This window comes from Camelus bactrianus, chromosome 19 (genome assembly GCF_048773025.1).
Source record: "Camelus bactrianus isolate YW-2024 breed Bactrian camel chromosome 19, ASM4877302v1, whole genome shotgun sequence".
Classification (NCBI taxonomy): Eukaryota; Metazoa; Chordata; class Mammalia; order Artiodactyla; family Camelidae; genus Camelus; species Camelus bactrianus.
Window position 1 is genome coordinate 23,134,352 of NC_133557.1, and position 19,632 is coordinate 23,153,983.

The 19,632-nt window shown below is 42.8% G+C and overlaps 2 protein-coding genes across 4 annotated transcripts in view; one reads left to right on the forward strand and one right to left on the reverse strand.

Moving 5' to 3' along the window:
* The window catches only part of B4GALT5 (beta-1,4-galactosyltransferase 5), a 121,502-nt gene extending 106,354 nt beyond the window's left edge, over window positions 1-15,148 (reverse strand). For both annotated transcript variants that reach the window (XM_074347425.1, XM_074347424.1), the window contains exons 1-2: window positions 15,003-15,148; window positions 12,846-12,930 (exon numbers count right to left, since the gene is read on the reverse strand). The gene's annotated coding sequence lies outside the window, so the exon portion shown is untranslated. The remainder of the gene's footprint in view (window positions 1-12,845; window positions 12,931-15,002) is intronic.
* The window catches only part of SLC9A8 (solute carrier family 9 member A8), a 63,836-nt gene continuing 59,326 nt past the window's right edge, over window positions 15,123-19,632 (forward strand). Inside the window, exons 1-2 of one of the 2 annotated variants that reach the window (XM_010958622.3) lie at window positions 15,123-15,278; window positions 17,166-17,344. In XM_010958622.3, coding sequence (XP_010956924.1) covers window positions 15,265-15,278; window positions 17,166-17,344 — 193 coding nt within the window. In that variant the 5' untranslated portion in view covers window positions 15,123-15,264. The other variant, XM_045519304.2, reaches the window with a different exon arrangement.

The following is a 19,632-nucleotide window of genomic DNA, read 5'->3' on the forward strand; positions in this document are numbered from 1 at the left end:
GATCTTTCCATCCATTTGTTGGCTAGTTAGGTGTCCTTTTTGAAAAAATGCCTCTTTATAGATTTGGCTGCCCCTGAATTTCTGATCTTCAAAGCATATCCTCCTCGAAGGCAGAACTCCAGGGAGAACCTGGCACAGAGTGGACGCCTGGTAAAAATGCACTGGACTAACTGGCAACATCTCTTACCTGTGCTTCCTCCTGGAAGCCTGATGCTAATTAGTAAAACTTCTGCTTGCTGTACACCAGAAATTGACACAACATTGTAAATGGACTATACTTCAATAAATACATATACACAAAAAATCTTTTTAATAAAATAAAATAAAACTTCTGCTTGGATTACTGGCCAATCAGCTGTGTGCTGGGCATGGGAGAAGCTCCCTGTCCCCAAACCCATTTCCCTGTCTGTGATCTGATTCTAGCCTACCCTCCTGACTTAATCTCCTTTGACTCCCCGCTCCCTTGTTCTCATGAACCCAACCGGCCATTCTCCTATCCCTTCAGTCATTCAACTTCACTCCCACCTCAGGGCCTTTGTGCATGCTATTTCCTCTGCCTGGAACACTCTTCCCATGGTGGCTCCATCTCATCCTTCTTGCCTCAGCTCAAATGCTACCTCCTCAGAAAGGCTTTCCTGACTACTCCGTGTAGAGGAAATGGAGGCATGAAGGAATTGAGCATAATTGCCAACAATTATACAGCTGGAGTACTGGCAAGATTTTTAAATTATGTTATTCTATTATGTGCCTATATTTCCAATTTTTTCCTAAAATGGTGATGTATTCCCTACATGAACTTTTTTAACTCAAATGTAAAATTAGGTAAGAGCCAATCCTGAGAAAAGACAAATGAGTTTCTAAGGCGATATTTCTCAATCCTCCTGGCTCAACACTTCAGCAGGGTCGAAATAGGATCCCAGCATTTTGCAACCTTCAGGATTTCCTTACTCCCCAAGCCCACCCCCATCCCCTTCCACCTGACCATTGTCTGCTTGGCTGTGAATCAAACCTGAAAGGAAAGCCTCAGATCCAAAAGCCCCTCTGCTAAACCACCTCCCCTCCCTTATGGATGTTTCTGCAAAATGGGATAATAAAGGCACTATTTCAAGGGTAGTTACGAAGAGTTGGCGTCATGGTGCTTAAAAATTATCTAGCAGAAGGAAGGCTACCACTGTGTGGAGACAGAACTGCACGATGAGCCTGGAATCAGACGAACCCTGGATTAAAGCCTGGCTTGCTGTGTGATCTTGATCTCTCTGAGCTTCAGTTTCCCTCTCTGTGAAATAAAGATTTAAAAATCCATACTAAGTTCATTAGAAGGCCTTTTGCAAGAGAAGAGCTAATAAAAAAAGTCAAACTGGCTTAACCAGAATAGACTATCCTGCCTCCCCTAGGGCTTCCAGGTCAAGCCAACTGTAGGACAGAGGTAGTTCTAGCAACCTAGTGATATTATCAAGGACCCAGGTTTTTTCCGTCTCTGTTTGGCTGTCCACAGTGTTGCTTTCCTCCTAAGGCTGGTTCTCCATGTGACACAAGAGCTATCAGGGCTACAGGCATTCTCTTTCATGTCCAGTAGGAAAACAAGGTCACTTATAGACCCTCTCCTGAAAGAGTGAGGAAGAACTTTACAAGAAGCCTCTGGCAAACGTCTCCTCACTTCTCATTGGCCAGACATGGGTCACATGCCCATTTCCAAACCAATCTCTGGCAAGGGGATGCAATTCCCATGACTGGCTCACACTAATCGGGCTGGGCTGCAATAGATGTTAAGGAGTCAACTACACTGTCCACTACACCTGCCTCGAAGAGTTGCGGGGCTTGGGGGGATGAAATGAGATTGTGCTTGCAAAACTTAGCACACAGTCAGTGCTCAACAAGTAGCAGTTTTATTACTATAATTATCATCATCATCATTTGGGGCCTTTGGCATCAGACAGACTTTGACTAAACACCAGTTCCTCCACTTCTTAGCTGTGTGGCCTTATAAAAGCTGCTGAGCTTCAAATCTACTCTGTAAAATGGAAATGTTACGTGTTCCCATCCCGTGTCATTACTGTGTGGCAAATAGTTAATGCTCAATCTGTGCTGATAATGCATTCTTTTGGCTTCTCTGATAGCAATTTGGGTGGTCTTTTCCCCTCCTCAGTAGATGTGGTCCAGGTGAGGGAGACTCTCCCTTCTGGCTCCAAGAGTGGATACATTATCCTCCTCACCTGAATTCCTGCATCCCTCAAACCAATGTGATCGGCTCAGGGAGAGCATGTGATCTAAACTGGACCAATGACAGGCAGCTCCAGATTTCTGCAGATGTTGCCAGGGCAAAGGGTACTCCTTTCTCTCTAGGATTGCTGAGCTGTGAGGACAGAAGTTGGGAGCTGCTAGAGACATCTTGGTCACCTAATGGGAAAAGCCTGCCTGAGAGTGAAGCCAACAGAAGGGAAAGCAGAGATGAAAGGTGAAGCGAGGCAGAGGCCTATTGATACTGATGAGCTCCTGGATATAGCCATACCTGAACCAGTTATAACACTGGACTTTCCCTATGTCAGCAAACAAATTCTCCTTTAAACTTGTTTGAGGTTCTGTTACTTGCAATAATTTCAAAGTCTAGCCCAGTCTGGCTAATGTGGGGAATCAGAAAAGCAGGTAGTCCTCTGAGGGCAGGACCATGCCTGCCTGAATCAGCTTAGTGTCCCGAGAATTTTGCCCAGGCCAATGCATAGAATAGGATTCCAGAAACATCTGGAATTAAAAAGTGCAAAACAGTCTGTTAAGTATCTCTCCAGACTTTTTCTCTAGGCTTATAATACACAGACAAATACACACATGGAGAAATATTTTTTACAAAAGTGAAATCACACTGTGTATTTTCAGTTCAAGCCCCACTTCCTTAGAGAGGCCTTCCATGACCACCCCATCTCTGTAGCACTGACTCCATTCTACCCTCCTGCATCATAGCAATTTTCATATTACCTAAATTAACCTATTTTGTTTCCTTGTGCTCTTTCTCTTCTTCTAGAGTTGCAGCTCTACAAGGGTAGTGGTTTTCCTCTGCTCACCACTGCTGTGTCCCCAGTGCCTTGAACAAGTATTCTGTATCTACCGAAAAAATAACATTCTGTAGTTGGTATGTTTGTTTTCACTGAGTGCTGTGGTCACAAACATCTTTCCAAGGTAGTAAATATGAATCTGCCTTGATCTCTGAGACGAATGTATGGAATTCCGCCTATTGGATAGACCATGTTTGTTTCCCCAACCCTGTTGAACGACTGTGGGTGAAATAAATGGCCAAACAAACCAGCAGATGCATGAGTCAGGACCTTCTCCCCTGCGACACAGGGCCAAGCAGAGGGGAGGAGAACCCACCCAGCCTTTAACAGGCTGATTCACAGAGAGAGAACTTAAGCAAACAAGAGTGACTTCGTGTTCTAGCAAGAGTTTCCCAGGCAAAAACAGTCCTCAAACACACAAAGGTGAGGACAGGCAAATAACTCGATTGCCTCCACAGTGGAGGGTGCCCTCCTCCCCCATTCCAGCCAAATGGAATTAAATTTTTTTTCTGGTTCCAAAAGTAGTATTGGCTTATTATTATTAAATTTTTTCCAGACAATGTTAGAAAGCAATAAAGAAGAAAGTGAAAACAGTTATAATTTTAGAGCACTTTATATATTATCTCAGTTTTTTTCAATGCATAGAAATCTGTTTAAACTCTAAGTCTACTTGTGCTATTTTTTTATTCAACAGTAATAGCTAAGGTTTATTGAGTACTTACAATGCTTATGCTAGTTGCTCCTGTCTGTTAATTCATTTTATCCTAACAACAGTTCTGTGTGATAAGCACTATTATTAACTCTAGCTTACAGATGGGGAAACAGACTCAGACAGGTTAAGTGATTTAGCCAATGTCACACTGCTATAGGCAGCCAAGGTGGGATTCAGACACAGGCAGTCTGGCTTCAAGGCCCATAACCTTAACCACTATACTACATTGCCAAGGCAGAGCACAGGCCCCTTCCTAAGTCAATATCCACAGATATGAGCCATCATTTTCAATGCCTGCATTTACTCTTCTATTAATGGATAATTAGAATTAATTACTTTTCCCCTACTAGGAAACAAAGAGGAATATTCCTTTTGGTCTTTAAATGAGCTAAGAAAACTGTGCTTAGATGTCACCACCACAAGAATTTCTAACCCAGGAGAGGCAATAAAGGGGCTCAGTACCACTTGGGAGCAGTCACCCCATTAGCACACATATATTATCTGGAGGGGGGGTACTTTTATTTGAGAAACATCCATAAAGTACTTATGTACCCAGCATGGTTCTAAGACTTCATGAATATTAGCTCATTTAATCTAAAAATAAAATTCTGAAATGTATACTGGGGAAACTGAGGCACCAGGAGGGTAACTTGCCCAAGATGACATAGGTAGTAAGTGGAAGTGCTGGGGTTTGGACCCTGGAAATTTGGCTCCAGTGTCTGGTTTCTTAACTTCTATTCTAACGGGCTCTTCAGTCAACCCCTGGCCAAAGTAAGCCATCCAGCCCTGCGGTCCTCAAAGCAAGCCTGACTTCAGCAGGGACCACAGGCAGCAGGTGAGTATCTTCCTTTTTCTCTTTTAAACCACAACCAGCTAAGAGTTATTAGGTCCTAAGTTCATGCAGGCTCTCCTGTGTTCCATGCTCAGGGTCTTACAGGCTGAAGTCAAGATGCAGCCTGTCTGTGTCCTCATCTGGAGGCTTTGGGAAGAGTCTACTTCCAGGCTCATTTAGGTCATTGGCAGAATTCAGTTCCTTGTGGCTGAAGGACTGAGGTCCTGATTTCCTTGTTGGTAGTGGAGGCTATTCTCTCTGCAACTAGACACCTCCTGTATTCCTTGTCCCATGGTCCCTTCCACTTCTAATTTAAAGTGAATATCTTACCTGTCCCACAGATTTGTCTTGAATAAGAATCAAAGGGACACAGAAACCCCTTAGAAACAGGTGATGAACTGGGACTTTACTTTTGTTGCAATGTTGGTTGGGGCCCCTGTGCTGGTGTAGGGTGTCCCTTTCTAGAGAGAGTTGGATCATGTCTGCTGGGCCAAGAAAGGGGAGACTTCCCCATATCAGCCCACTAACACTTAGCCCACCACCCTCCTTGGGGGAATACGAGGGGTGACTTGAAGAACACTTAGGAGAAAATAAAGGTTAGAGTTTGTTAGTGGAGAGTTAGTGGAGAAGGTTTTTTGTGGTACTGTGTGCATAGCACATACTAGGTGCTTAATCCATATTTAATGACTTATGCTGGCACTATTCTAGGTATTAGAGCTTCTGAGTGTCTAAAGGGGATGACAGATAATATCAAAGTAAATTTTTAAAAGAAAGAATATTATGCTAAGTGAAAGAAGCCAGACACAAAATGCCACACATATGCTTCCATTTATATGAAATGTTAAGAATGGTTAATCCATGGAGAAAGAAAGTAGATTAGTTTCTACTGCCAGGGGATGGGGGCAGGGGTACAAGGTTTCTTGCTGGGGTGATGGAAACATTTGGGAATGCATGATGATGATTGATCAACATAATAAATATGTTAAAATCCATTGAATTGTATGCTTTGAATGGTGAAATTTATGTTATGTGAATTACATCTCAATAATAATTTTAAAACATTTTAAAAAGAGAAAGAAACAGGATAATTTCACATGGTCATATATGCATTGAATACAAGAAAGTCAAATGTTGGAAGAGATAGTAACTGGTTGGGACAAGTAGGCAGAGTGGTTCCCGAAGGTCCCTCTGAGGAAGTGACATTTGTGATGGGACATGAATTATGGCTAGGAGGTGCTGTATAAATATCTAGAAGATGGTAGATGAACGATCAGCATGTGCAAAGGTCCTGACGTGAGGATGAGTTCAACACATTCAATGAGCTGGAGCCCACTGAGCTGGGATGCAGTGGGAAAGGTACAAGAAAAGGTCAGAGACCCCTGCAGGGGCAGGCAGCAGACCAAACTGGGCATCGTGGATAACTAACAGGACTCTGGGTTTTGCTCACAGCAAAATGAGAAGCCATGGAATGGTTTTGAGCAAAAGAGTAACATGATCTGATGAATCCTTAAAAAGGACCGCTTGGACTGCCATGTGAAGTAAATAGCAGGTGAGTAAGAGAAGCAGCACAAATGTTAAGTAAAGCCCTTTCACACTGCACCGTGGCTAGGAACATTCAGTAACTGCCAGTCATCTTCCATAAACTAGAAATATGCCAGCTTGTCATATTTATTTAAAAACAGGAAGTCAAGGCCATGGTTATTTGATATTTCTGTCTGTGACACTGCCCCACCTTTCTATTCTATGATACACCAAGCTCTGTTAGTTCTTCCTTCCCCCCACCCGCCTTCAGCTTTGTATCCTTTTCACTGTCTCCACTTTGAGACCTGGTGACAGATGGAAACACTATAGTTTCCAGACTGCCCCTGGGCGGACCTTTTTTCTTTCTCCCTTTGAAAAAGATCTCATATTTTTCCTCATTTCTTGCCATTAGCATTCACAGACAAAAATTATTCAAATAGTAACAAATAAGAAAAAGGGAAAAAATTACCCATGATCCACAATACAGAGACCACAATCATTACTCAAACAGCATTTTACTATGTGTTATGCCTGTCCTGTCTTATTTTTTGGTTTTAGATTTAATATGTACCAAGGGTGTACATGCACATGTACTGGAGAGTCTGATTTTCTAAAAACAGAAGTCCCCACTTCACTTCCTCCTCCCATTTCCCCCTCCTCAAAGGCACAACGACTGACTACTTTTAGCTGATTTGTTTATAAATTCCATGTCTCTAAATAACATGTTTCCATTGCCACTTCTAAATTCTTCATTTTTCAGAATAATCTGCTTTCCTAATCTAGGACACGAGACTTCTGCTCCCTTTCCTTCCCTACACTTGGCCCCAGCTCATGCACATATCCTTCCCACTCCCCTGTCCTCTCATGGTAGGTACATGGTAATTTGGTGAGATCAATATTTCCTATTTACATAATTGTGACTACACCAATGCCATTCACTGCTGAGCTCCGTGGTAAACTATGACATCCTTTGCTTTCCTGAACAGCATCTCTTTTTTTTTCCAGTTAATAATTATCTTGTTCCCTGCTTCCACCCCAAGCTGACATATTTTTCTCAATGTTTGTTATCAGTTCAATTCCAAACTCTTCGCCAGTGTTCCAAGTATCCTCTCAACACCTTCCAATGCATCAGAGGTTCTTAAATCTCTCTGAAACCTGCAGACTTATTGGAATCTGGACTGGTTACCCATTCTGGTGCACAGCTGTCATCCTGGGATCTCCCTTCACCATCATCTGGGGGTTCTGTCTGTTTCTCCCCTGTGCTGGGTTTCTGTTTCCTGGGTCCTCTGTCTTCTTCCTTGTCTAGCCACCCTCCCCACAACTTTGGGGTGTAGCACAGCCTCCAGTAACTCCCTGAGAAAGGGTATGTGGGAAAAAGAACTTTTTCAACTTTTCATATCTGAAAAACGTTTTATTCTGTCGGCTCCCTTGATGATTATTTGGCTGGGTATAGAATTTTAGGTTGGAAATCATTTTCCCTCAGAATTTCAAAGGCATTAATCTTCTGCCTTCTTGCTTCCACATTTTGGTGGAGAAGTCCAAAGTTATTCTGCTCTTGCTGCTTTAAATGTGACCTATTTCCCCTTCTTTCTTTTCAAGTTTGTTCTTGGTATTTTGAAATTTCACAATGACGTTCCTTGCTATGGACCTATTTTTATCCAGTGTGCTGGGCACTCAGTAAACTCTTTCAATCTGGAGACATGTCCTTCAGTTCTGGAGAATTTTTCTGAATTATTTTATCGATGATTTTTCCCCCTCTGTTCCTCTTCTTTCTCAATAAAATGCCTGTTTTTCAAATGTGGGATTTTTCAGCCTGGTCCCCTAAACAACTGATTTTTTTCTCTCCTATTTTTCATCTTTGTCTTTTTGTCCTACTTTCTGAGACAAACCCTCACATTATCTTCCATTCCTTTTATTAACTTCTAAAAATCTCTGCTTTTAATTTCTAAGAGGCCATCTTTGTTTTCAAAATACTCCTATTTTTAATAGCATCTTCTTCTTGCTTCTGGGTAGCTCTCTGAAAAGTTCTTTTGGGTTTTTTTCTAAGTTTTTTTCTTCCTCCCATATTATCTGTTTTTTTCTAATTACTTTTATCTATTTGTTTTGGTCTCAATTTTTCATTTAAAAGAATATCCTCAGATGTCTGCTATTTCTTGATTTTCTGCTCATATTTAAGACTAGGGAATAAAGAAGGTGATCAAGGTGTACGTTGGGAAGTGGGCTGTCAACACTGAGCTCAGCCACTTGTTGGGGACCCCCTGATGTTAAAACACCTTTAGGTGACTCCTCTGAGTCTAGTCAGATTTTCTGAAGAAGACTCTTCCAGTCTCCTATCAGGAATGGAATGGCCTGGGAAAGACCACAACACATGACTTTCCTGGCCCCTAGATGTGAGAGATGGGGCCAGCCCTGCAGACGTGGCAAAGGACAGGAATAGGGTGTCTCAGCATGAAGGCCCCAAAACAGCCCCCAAAAGATATCCACATTAAATTCTTGGAACCTGTGAATGTTACTTTATTTGTTAAAAAGGGTCTTTGCAGTTGTGATTAAGTTAAGGCTCTTGAGATGAGGAGATAACTCTGGATTACTCACGTGGGTCCTAAGTGCTATCACAAGTGTCCTTATAAGAGTGAGGCAGAGGGAGATCAGAAACATGGAGTAGAAGCCTGTGTGAAGACGGAGCAGAAAGAGATGCAGCCACAAGCCAACAGACACCAAGGGCTGGAAGAGACAAGGGATGGATTCTCCCCTAGTGCTTCTGGAAGGAGCGTGGCCCTGCTGACACTTCGATCTCAGACTTCTGGCCTCCAGAACTGGGAGAGAATATACTTCTATTGTTTGAAGCCACACAGAGAAATAGATACAGGTATGTTGTCTGTCAATTATATCTCAATTAAATATATATATGTTATATCTCAAAATCTGTGGAGAGCATAAACAGTCTTAATTTCAGGACTCTGAAATCAATGTAATTGTTAACCTGTTGAGAGTTTCATTTATAAACTGTATTTTAAGGTATGTATTTTTTATTAAAATATAATTAGGAAGAAAGTTATTTTTGGCATTGCCTACTATACAGAATGTTAATATTAATTAAAGATATTCTTTCATTTCTATGCATTCAAAGACTTCTACAATCAAAAAACAAGTAAAAGTGTATGTGGAATTTAAATAACATAAGTTATAAGGGTTACTATGTAAACATCAATATTCTTACTCTCAAAACAAAAAAATTAACTTTTCCACCTCTGCCTGTACTTCTCAAAAATTATTCATGAATTAGACAATGAAGTAAATCTCTGTAAAAACATAAAAGTAGAAAATTTTTGGTATATATTACGTGGTAAAAATATAATAAAATTAGAAACGATTAACAAAAGTTACATTAACACTCAATAAGTAGGAAATTCTAAAATACTCCTGAAGTAAGTCTTGTTCCAAAGAAGAAACTAGAATGACAGCATTAAGGGCCAAAATTCATGACACATCCTCACAGCAGGTTTTAAAAGCAAAGTTATAGTCCTGAATGTTTATATCATCCAAGAATAAATACATAAATACACACACACACACACACACACACACACAGAGTCCCCCCTTGGTATCCTCGGGGGAACTCGTTCCAAGATTCCCCATGGATACTAAAATCCATAGGTGCTCAAGCCCCTTATATAAAATGGTGTAGTATTTGTATATATCCAAGCACCTTCTCTGGTATACTTCAAATCATCTCTAGATTACTTTAATACCTAATACAATGTAAATGCTGCATAAATACTTGCCAGTGCACAAAAAACTCAAGTTTTGCTTTTTGGGACTTTCTGGTTAAATCCAAGGATGTAGCACACAAGGATATGAAGGGCTGACTTTGTGTGCGTGTGTGTGTGTGTGTGTGTGTGTGTGCTCAAGTGGGTCACCATTGTGAGCAGCTGGAGCTTAACCCCCCCCCCCAGGGGTTCTGGGAAACGATTTAGAATGTGACCTCAGACTTGTCCCACCAAAGGGGCAAAAGAATGGGGGTATTTATCCCTCTCTAGCCAGTCATTGGTTGAGAGCTGTTCTGGGAGCATTAACTCGCTAGCACAGCTGGCTTATGTTGGGCTGGGAGGAAGCCCTAAGGCAGCAGTAGGAGCTTCCAAGATGTTAAGAGCAGGCACCAGCAAAGTCTGGTAAGGGTGAAGGAGAGCTAAGAAGAAATTCAGACTCCCAGGCCCCATGTCCAAGATCCAGTAGGTCTGTGATAGGACTAGATTCTGTATTTTTTCCACAAACTCTCAGGTATATCTGCTGCACCAGACTCTACCGAATTCTACACAGTCAACTTTTTCACTTCTGCCTAGTAATTCTAGTGCTTATTACCTAAGTGGCCAGGGCAAGATTAAAACATTAATGTCAACAGGCTTTAAAAAATTACACCCAACTCTCCCCTACGTGTAAATCAATATGAAACAATACTACTTAGAACAAAAAATACAGGGAAAGCCAACACAGAACTTATTTTTCTCATGGTGTGGTACGCAGAACAATGCCTCCCAAAGATGGTCACATGCTAATCCCTGGACCCTGTGAATATATTATGTCATATGACAAGTGGGTATTAAGGTTGCCAATCAGTTGACCTGGAGATGGGGAGATCCTTCTGGATTATCTGGGTGGCCTCAATGTAATCACAAGGCTCCTTACAAAGGAAAGAAGAAGGCAGGAGATCAGGGTCAGATGATTTAATGACCAAAGCACAGATTGGAGAGATGCCATTTGAAGATACAGGGTGCTACCACAAGGCAGGAACATAGGCAGCCTCTAGCAGCTGGAAAGGCAAGGAAATACATTCTCCTGTAGAGCCTCCAGAAGGAATGCAGCCCTGCTGACACCTTGAGTTTAGCCCTATGACATTCCATAGAATTGTAAGATAATATATCTATCCGCCTTGTTTCAGAAAAATTCTTTGCAATAAATCCCTTAATAAATATCTCCTATTGGTTTTGCTTCTCTGATTGAAACTTGACTGATAACCACCTGGTGGTAACCACTTTGATTCCCTTTTTTTAAAAATGTGAAATACCAAATTTGTATAAAAGTTTTCACTGGTACCTCTGTTTTGTTGGCAGCTTCAGCATTTTCTAAACTCTGGCAACAGAATGATGAACAAGACCTCAAGTTTCCAGATGTGTGACATTGAGCTAATTAGAGTACTTAATAGGGTTTTTATAAGGATTAAATAAATTACTGAGCGTAATGCACTTGAAACAATGCCTGGAACAGAGTAGGTGTTTAAGAAATGTTAGAAGAGATAAAGGACAGAAGACAGGAGAGAGAGAGAAAGTTCTCTGCTTTCATGGAACTAATGTCCTAGAAGGAGAAATAGATGATAAACTCAGGAAGGAAGGAAAGGAGGGAGACAGGGAAGAATGGAAAAAATATGATAGCTATAAATGTCTCAGAAACACTTATATTTAAGACTAGACCAGGAGTTGGGGAGAGTAAAAATAGCTCAGTGGTAGAGCATGTGTAAACTTAGCAAGCACTGGATCCTGGGTTCAATTCCCAGAACTTCCACTAAAAAAAAAAAAAAAAGACTAGACCTGGAAGACTCCAAATCCAGCCTGACACCTGTTTTTCTGTGGCCCGCGAACTAAGAATGGTTTCCACATTTTAAGTGGATGATAAATAAATAAAAAGAATATTTCACGACATGTGAACATCATAAGAAACTCAAATTTCAATACCCACAGTCTTACTGGAACACAGCCATGCCTATTTAAATCGTCTGTGGCTGCTTTCCCACAGCAACGGCAGAGTTGAGTTGTTGCCACTGATCAGAGTGCCCACAAGCCTAAAATACTTACTGTCTGGCTTTTTACAGAAAAAGTTTGCCGACCCCTGAGTGGTCAGGGAGGGCCTCCCTGAGGAGGTGACATTTAAGTTGAGAACTGCCTGAGTTGCAAGAAAGGGGAAGATTGGGGGTAAGAGGGCAGAGAAAACAGAGAACCAAGGCTTTCTAATGTTTTAACAGCCTCCCAAAGAGGAGCTCTGTTAAAAATTCTGATGGGGTCCTGAGGTTCTGAGAGTGCTGTGGTGCCCCTGGGTCACAGAGCCCACAGGGCCAGGTTGGTGTAGGGAGCCAGGACTGCCTGGCACCAGAGCCTGCATGCCCTGTGCCAGACCCTTCTCGGCCTGGCATAGCACAGGAACCCAGGAACTGCATGCTGAACGGCTTTATTTGCCTTCCTAGAGGGCAATGACCGGGGATTTTAGATTCGTTCCCAGGAATAGGTGAGAAGGGCCTGGAATTGGCCCACAGTCCCGAGAGCAGGTGTTCTACTGCCTCCTGGTTGGCAGCAGGTCCATGACAGCCATAAAGCACAGATTTGGCCCTGCCAGCAGGATCTGTGGCAAGGGCAGTGGCGGAATGGCAAATAGAATGGGGCGGCCCTCAATGAACTCAGGGTCCTACTTTCATCCTGACTGGCTGTGGCCTGATGCAAGGAAGCTGACCTCCAGTCCATGGAGGCCCAAGTCCTGCCAGGTGTGGTTTTCTGGGGCTGGAAGAAGAGTGACAACTTCAAGCTCTCAGTTAATAAATGTAGCTCAGAGAGAACCCAGTTCTCAGTCTTTTATGGGCCAGTTCTTTCCTGCTAGGCTCCACGCTAAGGGAGGAAAGTAGGCTGTTAGTCCCGTTTCTGAGGCAGAGAAGAGCAACAAGGGGTATACTGGTTAAAAACAAAGACTGTACCTGCCTCCCAGCCTCAGTATTTGCCAGCTGTGTGACTTCAGGCAGCTTCTCTGGGCTTCAGTTTACGGCTGGTGATAGAATCTACCTGAAAGAAATGTCAGGAATCAAGGAAACAATAGCGCAGCACCACACCCATAGGAAGGACAATAAACTTGGGCTAATCCTACGCCCATTCTCTCAGTTAGCTCTGGCAACAGCCTTAAGAGGTCTTGGTGTGGCAGAGAATTCTGACTTTGAGCCAGATGTCTTCTCCACCCAGTTCCTCAAGGGCCAAGACCTTGACATCATCCTTGACTCCTCTCTTTCTTTTACTTGCCACAGTTTATCAGCAAAACCTGCCTTCAGTACCCAGACATTCCTGCCATGTCCATGGTATCACCTTAATCCAAACTGCCATTAGCTTCTGGCTAGATTTCTGCAAAGGCCTCCTAGTTGATCTGAGAGCCTCCATCCTTGCCCCTGCTCCCCACGCCCCTCTCCATAGCACTCCTCTTTTCAAAACCCTTCTGTTTCCTAACACTTTTAGAGTTAACTAACTTCTTTTATTCAATGATCATTTATTCTTGAGTACCTACTATGTGCCAAGAACTGTTCTAGGCACTGGAGATAAAACAGAACAAAACAAAAACCTCTGCATTCAGAAGTTTACCTTCTCATGGAGGGTGAAGAACAATAAATGGATACGTAAGTAAAACATATATTATGGAGTTACAGTGTGAAGGAAAAGCCAGGCTGGGCTAACAAGCTAACTCACAAGCCTAAGTGTAACAAGTGTCGGATTACTGATTTGAGTTTTGCTGGGCTAACTCGTAAATCTAAGTTAATTAGTGTTGGTTTGCTGACTCCCTGTTCATTTTTTTTTTTTTTTTTTTTTTTTTGCTAGCCAGCTGGATTTTCAAAGAGACATATCTGGCCTTGAAATGTTGGTTTGCTGCCTCCGTGCCTCTACTTTTGTGATAATGATGCTGCTAAAGCTGTTCCATGCCTATTGGCCAAATACCCCAAGCTTGTAATTAACCCTATAAAACCTCATGCACACGTCTTGGAGGTGCTCAGAGCTTCGGAGCAGAAGCCCCTCTGAGACCGCCGGCGTAATAAATCTGAGTACTCCAACCCTCCGAGTGGTGCTTGTTTCTTGGCTGGCCTGTCATTTCCTTAACAACAGTGTTAGGGAGAAAAATAATACTGAGAGGGGGAGAGGGCTCAGATTTTAGACAGGGTGGTCAGGGAAGGCATAATGGACAAGGTGAAGGTACACAAAAAGTCGGAAAATGGGAAAGGTGGGAGCCAAGGGGCAACCTAGGAGCCAAATATTCTAGAATAAGGGCTCAGCAAGAACAGAGGTGGAAGTGTTCCCAGTGTGTTTCATGCACCCTGAAGAAGCCACTGTGACCACAGTGGAAAATGTGCAGGAGGAGGAGAAGGGATTGATCTCAGAGGGTAGAGAGAGCAGGGTTGAGTCCTACAGGTTCTCTAAGCACTTTTACCCTCTGATTGAGATTGGAAGCCAGGGTAGGTTTTGAGTAGTGGAGTTAACTGGAGTTTCAAAGGATCACTGGGGCCGCTGTGTGGAAAAGCTTCAAGAACAATGGCAGAGACGGAGAGAGTTTAGGCAGCCATCACAGCTGTCCAGATACTATGGTTTCAACCAGGAAGGGCAGTAGCAGAGGTGGGGTCAAATCCAAAGGCCTCACAATAGGGTACCAGCCCTCCTGATGGGGTCCTTCCTACCCCTCCAACCTCACCTTGTTCCTTCCTGTATCCCCAACTCCACAGACCACTGCTAAGCACATACAGACAACTGATTAGTATGCGCTGACACAATGAACAAATGACTGAATAAACCACTCCTAGATAATCATCACCTATTTTAACATAGGCATACAGTCAGAACTCAGTAAATGTTTACAGATATAATACTGCACAATTCTTCAAAACTCAGGTGGCTAGTCTTCTTTACAGCTGAGGAAAACTGAGACTGGGGAAGTATACCCCTCGGGTCCGTCTGCACAGCCTAATCTGGAAGCTTCCTTCCCAATTTTAGCATAATATGGTCCTGGACACTGGGCCGAATGAGTGCTCTCAGGGTGAGTCACTGTAACCTCACAGGAGTTTCCCCAAAACTATCTCTACCCCGTAGAAAGGAAAAGCCAGAACCTCGTAGAGCCAGAAGGTCAAGAGACGCAGGACTGACACGCATCCTGAAAGTTCCCGAGGGTCCTCCCACGCGTCTCCTCCCACCTTCGGGCCATAGAGACGAAGGGACAGAAGTGCCGCCCTCGCGCAGCCGAGATCCCGCCCCTCTCCTGCTCTTCAGCCGGCCCGCGCCTCCAGCGGAAGCCGGAAGCAAAAGCGGGCCCTGCTAGCCCCGCGGCTCCGAACTCGGTGGTCTCGCAGGCTCCGCAGGAAAAGGGAGAAGATGGCGGAAGAGGAGTGAGTGGGCTTTTCCCGGGCGGCGGAGGCGGCAGGGCTGGGGCCCATCGGGTGACTGCGAGCACCTCAGACCGCCCTCCGGCCCCAGAAGGCGGAGCTCCTTGTGCCGGTTGGCCAGGACCGACCATGCTGGCGCCTGCGAGGAGGGCGGGAGGGACGGGCCTAGGCCCTGCAGCCTCCTCGAGGTTGGACCCTCAGGCTAGGGATCGGCCGCCCAGCGTAGGTCTCGAAAGCCGTTTTGCGGAAACCGCAACCCCAGATTTCACTTTCCCAGTTTTCGGTCATCTGCTGATTACGGAGCGTTCCGCCGCCTCCTCCAGGAAGTCCCCCACCCTTACCCTCTACATAGCCAGTCATCTCCTCCATTGTAACGATCATTTTCGGTATCTGTTTCCTTCACTGAGTTTCGTTTACTTATTGACTGTTGGCCATCTACTCTATTTCAGGCCTTGGTCACACAGTAGTGTAAGAGACCGACCAGGAGCCGCTCAGGGAGCTTCCATTCTAGTGGGAAAAGAAAAGCATTAACAGGATGATTTCAGTGCTCAGAAGGAAACAGAATGGTGTTAGGGTGGGGGAGGCTTCTAGAAAGAAGTGATGTGCCATATGAAACCTTAATGACCAGAAGGACGGACAGGAGAGGAAACAGCAAGTGCAAAAAGGCCAGAAGCAGGAAAGAGCTTAGTGCCTTTTTGAGGTTGAGAAAGGCGGGATGGCTGTAGTGTAGAGAGCAAGGGGCTACCTGTACAAGATAAGATGAAAGGGGGCTGTGTCTCTGTCCTCCAGGTCCTTCTGGAAAAGGACCACTCTTAGTCCATCTTTATACCTGCCAGGCAGTCTGTTGCATGTTATGGATGCCCTATCTATGTTTGTAGAATAAATATGTAAAAATTAACAAGGAACCAACCCCGTGGTTGAAATTTGACTCCTTCATTTGACAACTTTTCATATATGTCTTTTGACCTGGTCATTGTTTCATTTAGTCAGCTTACTTAATGAGCATCTCCTCTGTCCCAGACACTAAACTGGGCCTCAGCAGTACAAAGCAAAAAAGGTGATATGACCCAGTGATTTTAAGTTTGGTCTCAAAGTTTTATTCTGCCACTGGCTAACTGAGATATTGGCCGTTGTGGAATCTGTCCAAGAGTTAAAAAGTGGAAGTAGTAATGCCCACCCCAGGGTTGTTATGCCTATTAAATGAGAGGCTGTATGTTACCTAGTCTGCAGAATGAAGGGGTACTCAAAAAACATTAGCTGTTATCACTATTACAATGATTATTATGTCAATATGGCACCAATTTACTATCCCAACACAATGTGAGGGGATAGCTGTGAGGAACACAGCCATAGGGTGGAGTGGGAGTATTACTACACAAGAGATTACATTTGGGACTTTTGAAATCAGGGAAGGATTTTGTAAAGTAGGGTAGGGCTTTCCCACCGGGTCAACAATTGGCCAAATTCATCTGGCTTCTTCGTTCATTGTAACTTGCAGATACAATCCAAGTAAAAGAATGTAAACTGGAGAAATAAAGGTGCTAAGTAAATAGTGTTGGACCTTGGAATGTGATGAGACTCCAGTTTGCCTCTGTTTAAATCCCTCATTAAGCCACCAAAGAGCAGGCAGCATTTTGTTTCTACACTGGCCCTGATTTCCCTTTGTTTCTGTCCTGTATGTGGCTGTGTTCAGAGCACCTGAGGTCACTGGTACCCTGGTGCTGGGGCAGGCAGGAATTTTCCTAATAATTTTCTTTGAGACTTGCCTGTTGGTTGCAAGACGTGTGAATCACATGAAGCTCTGTGCCGGGTTCTCTTTCTGGTTTGTGTTGATATTTCAGGGCCATTTTTCCTTTATGTAATTCTGCTGCTTTTTATGTCCTCCAACAGGTTCCCCAATACAACTCATGAAGGTTTCAATGTCACCCTTCACACCACTCTGGTTGTCACTACGAAACTGGTGCTCCCCACCCCTGCGAAGCCCATCCTCCCAGTGCAGACCGGGGAGCAGGCTCAGCAGGAGGAGCAGTCAAGCGGCATGACCATATTCTTCAGCCTCCTCGTCCTAGGTGAATGCGTGTCCTAGGTGAATGCATGTCCTAGGTGAATGCATGTGGAAACCACCCCCTTCTGCCATTGAGTGTCGTGTGCACTGTCTGTATGGTTAACCCCACGTCAACCACTGTTGACTTTGTGAAGTCTTCCTCCCATTTGGTTTTCACTTCAAACGCTGAGGGGCAATGATCAGTTAGTTTCTGACATCCTAACAGGGTGATCCTTTCTCTTTATGAAATCAGTGAGCTTAGCAATTCTGAAGAGCCCTTTATGTAATATTTTAAATGTCCTTTGAAAGAAAGAGTTATAGAATTTTTGACCTAGAAAAAACCTTGAACATCTAGTTTATTGTATTTCGAACTCTGCTCATGAGTGTGCGCGTGCAGGTAGTGGTGGCTGCGGGTGAGTCGGGGCCGGGGCGGGTGTCAAACGGAAGCACAGCGAGCATCATGACTTTTGCCATATCTGTACCACCTGTGCTGTTATTTACTTATGTAATTTTCTTCTTTAAATGGATTCACTCTCTCAGACTTAAAAACTCATTTTATTCAACCTCCTCATTTCACAGGTGAAGAAATTTAGGCCAAGAGAAGTTAAGTGACTGACAAACCTGGTTTTGGGGAGACTAATACTCAGGTTGCCAGAGGGAAGTTTAGATAAAAGGCAATAACTTAGTTGCATCCCAAAGGCTATGGACAACAGACAACTGTTTTAGACCAAAAAAATCCAGTTGAAACTGCACTATCACTTTGGATCAGCTAAGGAAGAAATAGCTCAATTTAACCCTCCAGACTCTTGTTTAAAAAGTGAAGTTGGCATATTTACATTTCTGCTCCTCTTTGATGTTACTGAGTCATTTTTCTAATTAGATCTTTTCAGAAGAGTGGAAGATACAACTGGATTGAAAGGTGTAGAGTATTTCTCTGATGTCTATTAGGACTGTTTTTTAAGGAAAAGTGTAACTTCTTTCACACTTAATATCTATTCTGTTAATTAAATAATTTTAATAAGATAATTTTATTTAAAATCCCAGGACTCATCCTTGACTCTCATAGATTTTTTATAACTTTTGAGTTGGATACTGAAAAAGAACACAAACCACAAGTGTACAATGTCTATTTAGATTTAATATGCCCAAGTAACTTTTTACTCTGTAGGTGTAATTGAATTCTATTTCCAGGGGATTACTTCCACAATCAAGGATTTCTGTTTTGTGTTTTCTTTTTTTTCTTTTTTCCTTTTGTTATGGTAGTTGAATACAATGAAGAAAAGCAGTTCTTTTCTTGATCAAGAAATCTTTAGTACCTGAACCCTTAATCCTGAAGGAGTAGTGGTTGTCTGCTTACATTGTTGTCAGCATGATATGTTAGAGAATATAAAAGGCAGGCCTGGAGAAAAACTTTTGTTTTGTAATCACTTTTTTCACAGGAGGGTGAAAAGGATAAAGTTAAGACATTCAAAGTAATTTTCAGGGTATGGAACATCTACTATTAGCCTGTGCCAGAGACCACAAAACAGATTTTTTTATATTGTAGTTTTTAATCCAGGCAAAATCCTGCCCAGTGTTAATACCTCTTTGAGGCCAAAAAAGGCTGAGCTGAGTTTTGTAGTGCTGCATTTTTCTCTTGGATTGTCTTCTCTTCAAACAGATCGTAATCCTAGACTCTAGAGTCACAGTGATGTCGGGTGGGTTCCATTTTCACCTAATCAGACTCTTGACAGTAGAAGAGTTGATTATCACCACTTTTTATGTGTAGGTCAGCATGCACTAGCAGAATGGAATGCTTTCTAAGTAAATTTGAAGGCATTTTTCGCTGTTGTATTATTGTCAACAAATTATTATGTATATTGTGTATTTACTCTTGATTAGATGTCCAAATAATATAAATCTGACAAAGAAAAACAGTGGTTGTTTAATAGGTAATTTTCTAACTCATTAAATACATAAACTTTAGTAAATTGAGGGAAGTAGTTCATAGATTATCTTAGACTTTAGAAACTCCTAACCTGAAATGGATATACCACTTTTGTTTACTCTTTTAGTCCAGTCAAATGGAATTGTAATTTTTATGTGGTAGGAAAGCCAAAACTCTAGTTACTTTTGACTTTTAGAAGCTTGAAATCGGTTGACTTACACTTAACCCTTCCTGATCTTCGACTCCACAGAAACAATGGTGATCCTAGTTATTGACTTTAACCCTAGAGTTAACAGCATTATTTGACACATACTTTTTATGGGCCATTAAATGTATTGGAGTTGTTAAAATTGACATGTCTCTGTTTCAGTATATCTTCCATAATT